General features: G+C 33.5%; 1 protein-coding gene across 1 annotated transcript in view; it reads left to right on the forward strand.

Moving 5' to 3' along the window:
- Positions 1–16,634, forward strand: part of Galntl6 (polypeptide N-acetylgalactosaminyltransferase like 6) — a 1,056,167-nt gene that overhangs the window by 448,358 nt on the left and 591,175 nt on the right. Inside the window, exon 5 of the mRNA XM_005325506.3 lies at positions 11,623–11,789. Within this exon, the coding sequence (XP_005325563.1) occupies positions 11,623–11,789 (167 nt within the window). The remainder of the gene's footprint in view (positions 1–11,622; positions 11,790–16,634) is intronic.

A 16,634-nucleotide genomic window follows, 5' to 3' on the forward strand; every position in this document is an offset into this window, starting at 1 on the left:
TTGTCTTTTGCAACCTTTAGTATTATTTCTTTAATTTCTATGTTAGGCATTTTGATTATGAGAAGTTGTCATTTGCTTAGTTCTATTTGGGGGTCTTATGTGCCTCCTGTATGTGAATGTTTATCTCAATTCTAATATGGGAAGGTTTTCTATAACTATTTTACTGAGGATTCTCTTAATGCCTTTAGCTTCCATCTCCATGTTTTCTTCTATCCTAATGATTTTCCACTTTGGTCTCTTGAGGTTGTCACAGGGTTCTTGAATATTCTGATTGTGTTTATAATTTTTCTCCATTATAACATTTTGTGTCTTCTGGTTCATATACCTTTTCTTCAAGGACTAAAGTTCTGTTTTCTATGCAACCTAATCTTTTAGTTATGCTTTCAAGAGAATTTTTAATTTGATTGATCATGTCTCTCATTTCTAGGACTTCTAATGGGTTATTTTCACTGTTTCTATTTTCTTAATGAAGTGGTCTTTCATCTTCTGGATTTGCTCTCCAAATTCATTCCTTAGATCTTCTTTTAGTTCATTGAACTTTTTAATAATCAGTTATTTTAATAACCTTTCTATAGGATTTTATTCATGTCAGTATCAGTGTGATCATTTGTTCCATGATTATAAATTTTGGGGAGGGGCTGGGTTGTGGCTCAGTGGTAAAGTGCTTGCCTGGCATGTGTGACGCAATGGGTTTTATCCTCAGCACCATATAAAAAAATAAACAATAAAGGTATTGTGTCCTTCTACATCTAAAAATATTTTTTAAAAAAATTAAAAAATTAATTTTGGGAAGAGATTTGTTTATATGTTTCCTCATGTTTTCAGGAGTCTTGGACTTGCACCTCAATTGAGAATGTGTCCCCTTCCTCATTTTTATGTGTGTCCTTTTGTGTACAATTATTTTATTTGTTCTAGGACTTCTCACTCTTTTTGATATATGAATAGAGGTCAAGGGATGTGACCTGAGGTCCCTCTCAATTGTTCTTCATTGAAGGTTTTTTATTGTTGGTGGTCTGGGGATTTTTGTTGCCTCAATTATTTGAATTGGAGTAATAATAAGACTCAGGTGGGGTTAGATTGTGTGGGACATGAGATTCACTGCTGCTTGGTTGAGATGAATCTCTCAATACTAGGATCACTACCCTGTGAGCTTAAAGTGTCCCAATCACTTTCTAGCCCATCTTAGAGAAGGGGGAGTTAGAAGTAGTATAATGTTAGCAAAAGATAGACAGCCTTAAGATAAATATCCAGTGTCTATTTTGACATCCCTAACACTAATTGCCACACATATAGAATGGTGGGGTCAGGATTTAACAATAATACCAACAATAAAAACCATGAACTAAATCAGGAATTCAACAGCAGGTATCTACTATGTTGTCCACTGTATTAATAAGCAAAGTAACTTGAATGGGGTAGGAATTATATAATTGATATAATTTCTTTTTATTAATGTTTATAACCAAAGGTTTTTTAATTTTTTAAATCTTATTTGTTCTTTTTAGTTACACTTGACAGTAAATGTGTTGTGGCCTATTATAAACACATGGAGTATAACTTGTTCTAACTATGCTTCTATTCTTTTGCTTTTATATGATGCAGTGTTATATTGGTCTTGTATTCAAATCCAAAGCTAGGGAAGTTATGTCCAATTAATTCTACTTTCCATCCTATTCCCCTTCCACTCCCTTCCCTTCATTCCCCTTTGTCTATTCCAATAGACTTTTCTTCTTCCCTCCCTACCATCCCTTTTTGTGGGTTAGCATCCACATATCAGAGAGAATATTTGTCCTTTGTGTTTTTTTTAGGATTGGCTTATTTCACTAAGCATGATATTGTACAGTTCTATCCATTTACAGCAAATATTATAATTTCATTATTCTTTATGGCTGAGTAATATTTGTGTGTGTGTGTGATATCACATTTCCTTATCCATTCATCTGTTGAAGACCTACATTGGTTCCATAGCTCAGCTATTGCAAATTGAGCTCTATAAACATTGAAGTGGCTTGGTCACTGTAGTATGCTGATATTAAGTTCTTTGGGTATAGGCTGAGGAGTGGGAAAACTGGATCAAGTGATGGTTACATTTCAAGTTTTCTAAGGAATGTCAGTACTGCCTTTCCATAGTTGTTGCACCAATCACCAGTCACATCAGCAATATATGAGAGTACTTTTCTCTCCACATCCTTGCCAACATTTATTGTTATGTCTATTCTTTATAATTGCCATTCTGACTGGACTAGTTTAAATCAGTATAGTTTTAACTTACATTTCTCTAATTGCTAGTGATGTTGAACATTTTTTCATATATTTGTTAACTGATCATATTTCTTTTTCTGTGAACTGCTTGTTTAATTCCTTTGCCCATTTATGGATTGTGTTATTTGTTTTTCTGTGTGTGTGTGTTAACTTTTTGAGTTCTTTATGTATCCTGGATATTAATGTTCTCTCTGAGATGCAGTAGCAAAGCTTTTCTCCCATTCTGTAGGCGCTTTCTTCACATTATTGATTGTTTCCTATGCTGTGAAGATTTATAGTTTGATTCCATCCCATTTAATGATTCCTGATTTTACTTCTTGTACTTTAGGAGTCTTGTTGAGGAATTCATTTCCTAAGGCAACATGATGAAGATTTGGGCCTACATTTTCTTTTAGTAGGCTTGGAGTCTTCTGTTTTAATGCATAGGTCCTTCATCCACTTTGAATTGAATTTTATGCAGGATGAGATAAGGGTTAATTTTATTTTGCTACTTATGGATTTTAAATTTTTCTAGTACCATTTGTTGAAGAGGCTATATTTTCTCCAATGTTTATTTACGGCCCTTTTGTCTTGTATGAGATAACTGTATTTATATTTGTCTGTCTCTGTTTCTTTTATTCTATACCATTAGTCTTCATGTCTGTTTTGGTGCCAATACCATGCTGTTTTTGCTAACGAAGTGGTCTGTACTATAGCTCTGTAATATAATTTAAGGATCTGGTATTGTTATACCTCCTGCTTTACTTTTCTTGGTAAAGATTGCTTTGGCTATTCTGGGCCTATTTTCCAAATGAGTTTCATGATTTTTTTTTATTTCTATGAAGAATATTGTTGGTATTTTAATAGAAATTGCATTAAATATATATAACATTTTGGGGAATATGGCCATTTTGACAATGTTAATTCTTTTTATCCAAAAATATGAGAGATCTTTCCAAATTCTGAAGTCTTTTTCAATTTATTTTCTTAGTGTTCTGTAGTTTTCATAATAGGTTCTTTCACCTCTTTTGCTAGATTGATTCCCAAGTACTTTTTTTTTAGGCTATTGTGAAGAGGATAATTTTCCTGAATTCTCTTTTAGTTGATATATCATTGGTGTATGGTAATGCAATTGATTTACTGGTGTCTATTTTATACCCTGCTACTTTGCTGAATTCATTTGTAAGTTCTAGAAGCTTTCTAGGAGAGTTTGGGGGTTTTTTTGGGGGGGGTCTTCAAATACAGAGAATCATATTGTCTAGAAATAGAGATAGGTCAAGTTCTTATTTCCCTATTCATATACATTTGAATTATTTCTTTGATGTAATTACTCTTGCTTCAATTTCAAGGACTATGTTGAATAGGAGTTGTGAAAGAGGAAATCCCTATCTTGTTCCAGTTTTTTGGGGGGAATAATGTTAATTTTTCTCCATTTAGGATGATATTGAGCTTGGGTTTTGCATATATACCTTTTACAATGTTGAGGTGTGTTCCTACAAGGCCAAGTTTTCCTAGTTTGGGGTATGAATGGATGCTGAATTATTTCAAATGCTTTTTCTGGATCTATGGAGATAATCATGTCATTTTTTTCTATTGAAGTGGTGAATTAGTTTATTCATTTCTGTATGTTGAATCAACCTTGCATCCCTGTAATGAACCCCATTTGATCATGGTGTACTATCTTTTGAACATGTTTTTGTATGTGTTTTGCCACTATTTTATTGAGAAATTTTGCATCAGTGTTCATCAGGGATATTGGTCTGAAGTTTTCTTTCCTTGTTGTGTCTTTGTCTGGTTTTGGTATCAGGGTAATAGTAGCTTCACACAATGAGTTTGGAAGGGTTCCCTAGTTTTCTGTTTTATGGAATAATTTGAGGAGGATTGGTATAAGTTCTTCTTTGAAGGTCTTGTAGAACTCAGCTGAAAATCTGTCTGGTTCTGGGCTTTTCTTTGTTGGTAGGCTTCTGATTGAATCTTCAATTTCATTGATTGAAATAGATCTATTTAAATATTGTATGTCTTCTTGATTCAATTTGGGTAGGTTATATGTCTAGAAATTTATTAATGTCTTCAAATTCTTTATTTTATTGTAGTATAAAATTTCAACCTAACTTCTAATTATTGTCTATATTTCAGTGGTGTTCATGGTATTTCCTTATTCGTCATAAATTTTTGTAATTTGATTTTCTGTTTCCTTTTCTTCATTAGCTTTGCTAAGGGTTTATCCATTTGTACCTTTCTTCAAAGAATCAATTTTGGGTTTCATAAATTTTTTGAATTGTTTTTTATTTGTTTTAATTTTAGCTCTCATTTTAATTGTTTCCAGTCTTCTATTGCTTTAATGTCTGTTTGTTCTTCTTTTTCTAGGCTTTTAAGATGGGAATTTGGGTTATTTATCTGGTGATTTTCAATTATTTTAATGAATGAGCTCAATGCAATGAACTTTCTTCTTAAAACTGCATTCATAGTGTCCCAGAGATTTTGATATGTTGTATCTCTATTCTCATTTACCTTTAATGATTTTTTTTAATCCCTGATTTCTTTAGCTATCCATTTATCATTCAATAGTGTATTATTTAGTCTCTGGGTGTTGAAGTAGCTTCTATTCTTTACTTTATTATTGATTTCTAATTTTATTCCATTATTGATAAAATTCAAGATATTATCTGTATTTTTTGTGACCTTAGATACAGTCACATGTGCTACTAAGAAAGTGTATTCAGTCATTGATGGATGAAATGTTCTACCTATATTTGTGAAGTCTAAATTATTAATTGTAGTTTTAGCTCTACAGCTTCTTTATTTAGTTTTCATTTGGAAGATCTATCCATTGGTAAAAGAGGAATTTTTAAGTCACCAAGTATTATTATGTTGTGATCTATTTGATTATTGCGATTGTGGAGATTCTCTTTGACGCTCTATTATGTGTGTACATAATAATATGTATGTATGTAATATGTATGCTCCATTATTTGGAGCATAAATGTTTAAGATTACTATGCATTGTTAATGTATAGTTTCCTTACATAGTATGAAATGGCTTTCTTGTCCCTTCTGATTAATTTTGACTTGAAGTCCCCTTTATTAGATATAAGGATAGAAATCCATGCTTTTTGGGAGATCCATGTGAGTGGTACTTTTTTTTTTCATGTTTTTATCTTCAGTCTTTGGATGTCTTTGCCTATGAGGTGAATCTCTTGGAGACAGCTTATTGTTGGGTCTTGTTTTTTAACCCAATTGGTCAGACTATCTCTTTTGATTGATGAGTTTATACCATTTACATTCAGTGTTATTATTGAGAAATGATTCTTTTTTACTGTCATTTTGAATTATTTCAGTTTTTAATTTGAAGTAGCTTTTCTTTTGAATGGCTATTCTCCTAGTGTAATGCCTCCTTTTTGTTGTTTTTACTCTAATTTTTAATTTTTTCTTCATGATATAGCTTGTTGAGTATGCTTAGTAGTACTGGCTTTCTTGTAAATTATTTTAACTTTGTTTATCATGAAAGGTTTTATTTTCATTGTTAATTCTGAAACTTAATTTTGCTAGGTATAGTATTCATGGCTAGCATCCATTGTCTTTCAGAGCTTGATATATATTATTCCAAGATCTTTGAGGGCCTAGGTTGAGAAATCAGCTGAGATTAGTTTTCCTTTAAATGTGACTTTCTTTATTAGCCTTTAAAATTCTATCCTTATTCTATAGGTTTGGCATTTTTATAATAACATGCCTTGGTGTGGGTCTGTTGTAATTTTGTATATTTTGGATCCTGCATGTTTTCTGTATTTAATTTTATATTTCATTCTTAAAGTTTGGGAAATTTTCAGACATTATTTCAATGTAAAGATTATGCATTCCTTTGGTTTATATCTGTGAGCCTTTGTCCATCCCAATAAATCTTAAGTTTACTCTTTTCATGTTATCCCATACTTCTTGGAAGTTTTGTTCATAGTCCTTTATCATCTTTTCTTCATGGTCAACATAATTTTGAAGATTATATTTTTTGTCTTCAATACCTGAGACTATCTTCCAAGTGGCCTAGTTTGCTGATGGTACTTTCCAATGAATTTTTATTTGGTTTATTGGTTCCTTAATTTCAAGGATTTCTGCTTGGTTGTATTTCAGAATGTCTATCTCCTTATTTAAATTATATTTTGCTTTCTGTATTTTCTCCCTCCCATATCAATTTCAGTATAAATTTTCTAAATTCCTTCTCTGATATGTCTTCCAGTGTGGTGTCAATGTTTTGGCTGTATTTTTGTTTGTTTGAGGTAATTTGTTCCCTTACTGTTTTTATGTTGTTTGTATGTCTGCCATACTAACAGTTGGTTTTGAGGCAATAGACTTTCTATCTTGTGGAATTATGGTGCCCCTACAAGTTTCCAGTATCTCATGGTTTAGGGAGAGACTGATACTAATAACAACTAATGCAAACAATTTGCTGCATTAAACCAAATAGCTCTCTCGCAATGAAATCTACAATGTTGATTGTTATAATACTAAGAAATGATATGATCGGTTATTGTAACAATCAACATTCAGACAGCAGTAGGGTTTGGCTGTTGGCAAGAAAAAAGAGAAAAGTAGAAACAAAGGAAAATAGAACTTTGAAGGAGTCAATAAAAAGTCAATACAAAATATGTTAATCAAAATCCTACTTGAAAAAAAGAATACAGAGAACAAAAAAATAGTTACCTTCAAGAAATGATAAAAATTAAAGAAAGAAAAGCAGAAACAAATATGTATGTGTACAAATATATAAGGTTCCATTATTTGTCAATCAGTACACACTTAAAAACAAATCAAAACATAACAAAAACAAAAACAAAATGGTCAATGAGAGTTTTTGCCCACTGTCTGTGCCAAACTGCCTTTTTGTTTCTCAGCTTCCCATCTCAGCAGATGGTGTGAGGAACTGTGGAAGATGCTGGCAGCTTAACTTCCTGGGTATTGTCTGTAGGTTGCAATGAGTTGGTACAAGTGAAGCTCCTAGGGATGGGGATTTGGTCTGGTATTATTCCAGGTGTTTTATTATGTGGGGAGTTTTCTGGTGTTAATGAATCAACCTGCTTCTTGGATTGTATGCAACTACTCTTTGCAATACATCATCATCTGTGGGAAGAGGGAATCCTTCTTTCAACAGTTCTGTTTTTCTAGGATGTTGTGCATTTTTTTTGGCTTCTCCAGGACTGTTTCTGAGCCTTAAGTGCAGTCACTCCACCCTGCCCCCTTCAGTTTCTCCCTGCTGCTGGTCTTGAGGCTGTTGGCTGCCAGTTCAATGGAGTGGGGGAGGGGCACCATCTTTATCTGGCTCTTCTGATCTGTATTACTCCCAGGCAAAGTGGTCTCTATGCCAGAAATTCTCCATGTCAGAGATTCTCCTGATTTGCTAGGCTCACTTTAGGTCTCCGGATTCATGTGTTGATTTTAGCTCAAAACTCATGGGGCTCAGCTGCTGGTCTGAGTTTCCACCACTGTCTCAGGGAGGTATTAAAGTTTCCAGCTTGAGTTCTCCTTACACTGGGGGCAAACAGTGATATTTGAGTACCAGTTTATTGGGCTAAAAAGTCTTTGGGTTGGCCCAAGGTGGACTGTCTCTTTGATCCTGGGCTGCCCATGCCAAGATACAGATCTTTTCAGACCTTCCCCTCCCACACACACACTTTCCCATTGGGAGCTCACCTCCAATTCTGTTCCTTAGCTTTGTCTGATGTACCCCAAATCTCCATGACTTCAAGGCTCTCTGTCCAGTGTTGAGTATCAGTGGAGTGGTTTTTCCTTTGACTCACCTCCCAGAAAAGTAGTTTTCTTGCTATTTGAGTCCTGACCCAATCACAGAGCTATGAGAAAAGCAACTTGTGGTTAATTCGCCATCTTGTCTGTCCCCCAAACTATATAATTTTGATTATTTAGTGGGATTACAGTATCTTAAATAGGATTAAAATATGGTGGGAAGGCAAGAGAAAATTTTAAGTGTTTCAAAAATTATCAGAGGAGAGTCAAGAAATAGGGAACAGGTATAAGCTGTAAGAAAAAGGAATAATAAATTAACTGAAAGTATTGAAAAAGAATCAGAGGAGGAGGAAACAGGAAAATTTGGTTGTTACTGGGGGTAAGAGAAAGAAGAGGAGAAGACAGGAGAGCTCAGAACCTAGGTATTAATTAACCAGCAAAGGTAAGATTGAACCAACTCAAATGCTCACCTAAATCTAATCCTCATCTAAATCTAATCTAGGATAAATAATGAATACATGCAGGAGAGAACAATTAATGTGTAAATAAAGTTATATGAATATATATATATATATATATATATATATATACACAATATATCATATATATATAGTGCATATATATGCATATATGTATCCAAATTTATCTGTGCAGTGAGAGCATGCACAATCACACATGCACACCCACCTATACACAAAATTATACATAATAAGAAAAGTGAAAAATAACACTTTACAATGAAATCATGTTTGACAATTTTAAAAATGTTAAAATTTAAAAAATTTTAAAAATGGGGCTGGGGTTGTGGCTCAGTGGTAGAGTGCTTGCCTAATATATGTGAGGCCCTGGGTTCAATCCTCAGCACCACATATAAATAAACAAAGTTAAAAATCCATTGGCAACTAAAAACTATTTTAACAAAATAAATAAATAAATAAATAAAAACTGAGAATATAGAGAAAAAGAAAACAAAAAGCAATTCTTAATGAGAGAGGGCTTGCTTTAGCTCTGATGATCAAATATGTTGGCAGGGATGGATTTTTCAGTCTTTGTATTTATTTTTGGCTCTGTATTTTTGGCCACTGTCCTGTTCCTTCTCCTTACTGCCAGCCAGGTATAGTAGCTCCCAGCTTCCAATCTCCAGTATTAGGTGGAATAGACTACAAGTGCTCATGATTTGTGCTATCCTGCAGCAGGAGTGAGGCAGAGTTCTAGATTGGAGTTTCTGGTTGTTGGAGTTTGGTGCCTTTGGAACTCTGTTGATGGTTATTTGGTATTTGCTCCTGTTCTTGTGCAGATTTCTATCTCTGGTGTATTTCTGGATCCCTGGGGCTTACAGGAAAATTCACTTTTAGGGTGCAAGGACTTACCCTCCACTGAGTTAACCTTCCTTCTATGGATGTGAATTACCAGGTATCTGCCCTGGAGTGCAGATGCGCTTGTGTGGCTGCAGTAAGCCTCTTCACCACTGATGTAATGGGGTGGGAACTATTATGCTCTTTTTCTCCCTTGGGATCCAGAAGCTGATTGGTCCAGGTAAAACGTTCTTTGTGCCTATTTCAGTCTCTGGTTTAGGCAGCCTCTGGGAATTTCTTCGTAGGCTGCTGGTAACTTCCTTTATGAGTTCCCATTCTATTCAGGGCTTTCTGTGCCACACAAGGTGGCACTTGTTCCCTACCTGGAACACTTTCAGCCCAGCTTTGGATTTGTTTCTGCTGAGACTCTTACCCTACCAATGCTGTATTCGTTAAAACCAGCCTTCCTCTGTAAACCACATATTACTCTATGTTGATTTTTCTTTATTTTTTAATTTCTTTATTCACTGGCCACACATCTCTTTTGTGTTTACTCCCCACTCTCCTCTGCAGGTGGCAGGACCTAAGGCATTATTTCTTATGCTCAAGTTAATGACTTTCTGTGTTCTCTCATTTTTTTGTTTTGTTTTGTTTTTACAATTCTATTATGTTTCAGTGAATTTCCTTTGTTACCTCACTAAGGAGGAGTCTTCCTGCCTTATAAATCTGGTGCTGAGGAGATGCTGGATCTGCATCTCTCTCTTCTCCACCGTCTTCTGAAGCTGTACTGTACATTTCATTTTAAACTTAAACTGATTTTATTCGGTTGTTCCCTTTGTATTGCAGATGTCCTAACGTTAAGAACTAGCTTTTGCTCACTATTTTCCACTTTGGATTCTGGCTTGTATCAAACTATCAATAAGCCATTGCCACTTGATTGAAAAAGTGAGCAGAAGGGACCTTTCACTTCATATGTGATAATATTTGTGCTCATAAACACATTGTTGAAAACACTTCCAGGAGGGAAAGGCCTGGTTGTGTGTTCTTGTGTCCATCTTCCTTTCTTGCATCCTTTGTGTCTGCCTTTTTTCTGATTGGATTTTGTGTGGCTCTTAAAGTCATGAGCCTATTGATTATTTATAGGTTCTGCCTGCAAATCATATTTAATTCATAAGCCATTGATAAGTATAATATCTTGTCTTAAGTTTTAAAAATAATTTGCTTTTTTGAAAATACCATTTGCATTCTCAGAACATTGTGAGGTATGGTAGTCTGTGCAGTAGCTGCAATTATCCTGAATACTGGTATATGGAAATATAATTATCTTGGGTCTTTATCATTGTTCAGAAGAATGGATGGCTGTATATAATTATGACCAGGTGTGCTGAATTACATTAGCTCTCTTTTCCAGATCTGTGCATTATATGTGAAGGCATCTGTCTCACTGAACTCCCTTGGAAATTACTGTCAGATCTTTCATATATTACATTTTCTTGACATTTAAGTTTTCCTAAAATGAGTTTCATGTTTTTAACAGCATTTTATGTGTATATCATGGTATCATTTCATAGCTTTCCTAACTCTTTCCATTTGCTTTGAAAACATCAATATCTACTTGCTGGTAAATATTGTTAAACATGATAAAACTTTGGATTAAATAACTGATAAAGGCACAGGGTAAAAAAAAAAAATACCTTCCATGTGGCTTCTCAGATTTTATCACAATGAAAAACCAACTTGAGATTTCTTCCTAAAGTTTCTATTAGAAATGTAATGATGTCTCAGTTTGGATCTTAATTTAATCTTACTATGTGGTTGTGTTCAGTAAATGGTCACTTAGGATTAAATTTTCGTTTATTCTATTGAAAGGTTATGGGTATTTTTCCCCCACAGAGCTACAAATACTGTCCAGCTAATGAAACACTTCACAGTCAAAACTAATTAAGCTTAATTAATACATGAGTTAAATTTTCAAAACTCTTCAGGAAACACATGTAAGACTTAATCATGCACTCAGTGGAAACAATTTTAAATTATATCATTTATTCTTATTTTTATTATATAACAATAGAAAAAAGGTATTTTAGCAAGAGCACAAGATTTTAACATTCTGACATATTTGAGCCTCTGATACAACAAGAGTAAAATAATGGTTTTTATTAAGATCGTGAAAGGGGATCATTAAAAAATCCATGAATGAAGAGAGAAACTATTAGAGTGCACAAGCACTGGTTTAAAGGTATCAGACAAAAAGTCACATTTTCATCATCATCTGATAGCATAATGAATAATTAGCAGTATAAGATATATAATCATTTTCCATTTGACATTTTTTTTCCTCCATCTTCTCCAGCTGTAAGCACAAGATGTACCTGGAAAGGCTGCCAAACACCAGCGTCATCATCCCATTTCATAATGAAGGCTGGACTTCACTCCTGCGGACCATACACAGTATAATTAACCGAACCCCTGAGAGTCTCATAGCCGAAATCATTCTGGTAGATGACTTCAGTGATAGAGGTAAGATGCAGCTGATAACATTTTATCTGACATTGTTACCACCCACATAATAATCATGGAGGGCTTTTTTTTTTTTTTAACAAAGGCAGATAGTGACTTTCTGATTCCAGCTAAAAGGTAATTATGAAGTTTTTTCTCTGTTATGATTTCAGAAAATGTAGGCTGATGGGGAAAGAAACAATGAGAAGCTATTGACGTCATTTGGAGAACTATAAAAAAGTTTGTCTTACATGTAAAATAGATATTGACAAAATGCTTTGAATTTTACCTTCAGCTTCAGGATGAACATTGCAAAATGTATTATTTTAAGCACATATGAATGGCAAAATATCCAAGTGGAACTATAAAACCTGTTCCTGTTTCTAAAAAGTGTATCTACTCTATTATTTACCAAGTATGACACATTCTCCAAGCTGTGCTCCTGTTATTTCATAAGTACTAGAAATTATAAGAGACACAAACACCTATTTTCACTTGGTAAGTCTAATTATTTTATCATGTCATTGTATCTGAACAATAACAAAGTGATCTGGTATAAAAGTATATTAGAAAATTTGACATAAGTTTTAATATTTTCATAACATACGATTTTATTTATAACATGAAGGAATAAAATTATAGAAACTTTCCTAATGGTAGGACTTCACAAATCCTATTTGGTTTAAACAGGGGCAATAAAGTCCCTATTTCTTGGCTTGTGTGAGGAGAGAGGAGGAAGTCTTTCTAATGATTTTCAACTATTTGTGAGTATAATTTTCTATTTATAGTTCATTGAATAAAAGAGTTTACTTAACTCTACATCTGTGAGAATGACAAAAAATATTTTGTTTGAATATTGTCCTTATGCCTCAAAAGAGTATACATCTTAAAAGCACACGGGCTAATTAAAGTTCTAGAAATTTCATTTACAATAAAGCATTATTTTTTCATGTTAATCAAAATCTCTGTAAAAGCTAGACTGAGTGTGTTGATACTGAAGCATCTTTAACAGAGTACCCGGAGTTACCTATCAATAACTATTCAAATTTACATGACAAAAATGAGGTTGTTTACCATTATTATTTTAGGGTGAAACTACCAACCTGGTCCTTTGGGCTTAGTTTTAAGGAGGATTTTCCTTGTGTAGCTTAGAATAAGAGCCAGTATCCCAAACAGAAATTTTTAGAGGTTTCAAATACCAATTTAAATAGCACATTCTCTTCGTTTGTTTGTATTTAAAGCTACATCTTTCAAAGCAGCCATTACTAAATTAACTAAAGAAAAGACAATGTATGAACAAGCTAAAACTCTTTGTTTAAAAGTGAGAAGAAGAATGAAGATCTTAGGCTGCAGATCATCCACCATGATTGGTACCAGGAGGTATAAATCAGTGTATCTTTGGATAATTCTCTGCATAATAAACTTTGTCTTGGTAAACTCTTTATTACAGAAGAATTTTGACCTGGGGCAGTACACTAATAAATACTTGGTAGCAGAAAATTGTGGTTTGTAAAGCATTTTTTTTTCTGAATATTCCTCAGAGGGATTTTTCAATTGAAAGTGCATGAAGGTGAAAGTATGGCACCTGCATTTTCGTGGCCTCAGATCACAATCCTTTTTGATACAGTAACAACTTAGATGAACCATTGTTTGGCAGGTAATTTACCTGGGAAGTAAGTAGACTGTCAATGTAATTAACATTAGTGAAGAAGAACAGCAGAAAAAGGATTCTTTGGGACAGTAATGGTGATTTTTTTTTTTTTTTACTTTCCTATTGAAAAATTTTAAGGTTAATCACTATTTAAATGCTTTGGTAAAGCTTTAATTTATATACTTTATTCCAACTAGCCATCAAGTCGACCGTATTATTTTATAATCAAATGTAAATTTTTAAAGAAGGTACAAAAACACTTCAATAATCTTTTATGATACATTGTAATCTTATTATGTAAAGTAGGAAAGAGCCTCCTTCCTAATTTTCATTTGGATTATAAGATCTCATCTCATAAAAGTAGTTGGTATACCTTAGGGCTTGTGTGGACTTGAGGAGCACCACTGCTGCTTTCTGAATTTTGGGAAAATACAAAGAATTAACATAATTAACATGCATCACAGTCCCAATAGCTACTATTCACCATGTAACATTGGGTCAAGTAACTTCTCACAGTCTTGGGCTTTTTATCAAAATGGGGAGAAAGAGAGTGACTCCTAATAGAGAAGTATAATGAAGCATTGTCATAAAACCAAGGGCATTGTACACCACACAGGAGAGTAACTGTTCTCATCTATTGATTTCCGCCACCAAATACTCCCCTATTACTATGATATAAAGAATCACTATACTTTTTGAGGAGATCTTCTTGGTTTCATCAAATCTACCTACGTACCTTTCTCCAGAAATGCATCATTTAAAGAACATGTGAGTAAAATGAATGAAAACATAACTTTCCTCTGTTCATATATAAATACATTACCAGTGAAACTCACATCATGGACAACCCCAGGAATGAGATCTTGATTAAAATAAAATTATACTCCTTGTATGTGTAATATGTCAAACACACTCTACTGTCATGTATACCTGAAAAGAGCAACAACAAAAATATAAAGGAGATGTGAAGACTAATCATGGTAATTCAATATATATTGGAGAAATTAGGACTGCTTTAATGTAAAAAAAAAATGTCCAATATATTTTACAATTATTGAAATAAAATTCTAAGAATCTAATCCTAAAAGAGATCAATCATAGCAGAATCATTCTCAAGATTATTTTCACTACCACCGGAGTACCTATCCTAGGGCACCTATTGTTTACAGGGTTTCTAAGACAGAGAAACTCTTTCTGCTCTTTTTTTAGTTCTGATATATCTATATAACAATGCTGTCAATGTGATAATTTACTTGTGCCTTTTTTTTCCCCTTGGATTATGCCAGAAATCACAACTTTGTAATGCATAATGTTCTATTTACCAACTCTTTAAAAATCAGATTAAGCATCCTAGACAAATTTAGAGTAAAAGATCTAAGGATTCTGGTGACTTATGTTTTAAAAAAAATTATTTCTGAAGTGTCACACTTTGAGTTTATTTGACTTTTTTAAAAAATTTATTTCTAAATTGTTACACTTTGAGTTTATTTTCAGAAATACTTTGCAATCCCAGTTCTGTTCAGCATGCATTTTAACACCTTTGCATTATATGTCTGCCAAATACTGGGCAATATTGTTTTGCCAAGCAATACAATTTTGATAATCCTTAATGAAATATTTCTGCCTTGTATTTCCTGTCCTCCAAGTCAACAGAGTAGCTACACACAACGTAATAGGAAAGCCAATTGTTTAGCCATACTATTAGCATAAGTATAATCATTCAGAATCCCTCTTTCTGACAAACCTAAGTGTTTTAGTAATTAGAAAATTCTGTAATAAAGAAAAAGACTAAAATATTTTATATATGTACAATAATTCTGAATTATTATGGTGACATTTTTGAAATTCTGCCTTAAGAGTATTGACATAGTTCCCCAAAGTTTTTTCTTCTTAAAGTCAATATCTCATCCAGTGGTTTTCAATTTGGATATTTTTCATAAAGAAAACTTGGTAAACAACATATTGTTTTAGCCTCAGAAAATAAGCCTGCCATCTCTAAAAATATGAACTAGAGACCTGCAGGTAAATTTTCAACAGCCACTCCCTTTTAGGTGTTTGAAGCTTACCAAAGTAAGTTACTGTGGGACTTTTTTTTTTTTCCAGTAAGCTCTAAGAAATATATTTAACAACTTAACTTGAGGCCTATAACACAGCTTCATGATGATTTTAAAGCAGGACTAATCCTGGGCTTATCTCCAAATTCCAGGCAACCTTAACAGCATCCACATGGAAACTGTTGAAATGTGTGAAATAAGCTAAGGCTTAACCTCAGAGATAGGGCATATTTGAACCTGACAATTCTCTAAACTTTGTATGCTTAGATGAATGCAGGTCCAAATTGAGGATCCTCACAGGAGAGTAGCTGACACACTTCCCTTACAGTAATGCACATATGGAGGTTCAACTCCGCACCGAGGCACACACACACACAAATGCTGGCACACATGCACACACTCATTTATGCTTGTTTCAAACTTTTGGGTTCAAAAACAAGAAAAGCAGCAGCAAACCAAGTTGAACATTTGAATTTTGATTTTCACAAAGATATGTTCCTCTCCCTGTGCTAGTTGGAGGGAAAAGCCAGTGGCTTGAACTACCCTCCCAAAGTGTCAATGCCACCAAGTTTTAAGACTCTTTGAGAGTCTCACTTCTCAAGTGTGGTCCATGGACCAGCAGCCTCTTCCTCATCCTGAACCTTCTTAGCAATACAAGGCCTCAGGATTCACTCAGATAAATTAGAATCTTCATTTCAGCAAAGTCTATTTTTACAGGAATTAAAATGTAAAAACTACTATGTGTTTAAAAATTGAGGTTGAAGCTAAATGGTAATATGGATGCATAAATAGCATAACTTCAAGTTCTTAAGAAATAAATTTTCTTATTTATTAATACTGTTTAATACATAATTAACATTGAATTTGTAAGTTTAAAAAGGACCTCTTTACTATTTTATGTGACACTTTCTCATATTTGTAGACATTTTCTTTGCTTTCCTATGGATTCATATTATAGCATTTTATGTTTAATTTCAGGTTAAATGGTATTGCCCTTTTCCTTGCCACTTTTTCTTATTTGTTATATAAATAACATCTTCCAAAATTTTAACTAGTTTTTGAATCAGTCAATACTTTTGTAAGCCTAGCTCAGAAAGAGGAAAAGCTATATGCATATATCTTTTTCTATATATAAAATGTATGCATATTTACATATTTGTT

This window comes from Ictidomys tridecemlineatus, chromosome 14 (genome assembly GCF_052094955.1).
Source record: "Ictidomys tridecemlineatus isolate mIctTri1 chromosome 14, mIctTri1.hap1, whole genome shotgun sequence".
Lineage (NCBI taxonomy): Eukaryota > Metazoa > Chordata > Mammalia > Rodentia > Sciuridae > Ictidomys > Ictidomys tridecemlineatus.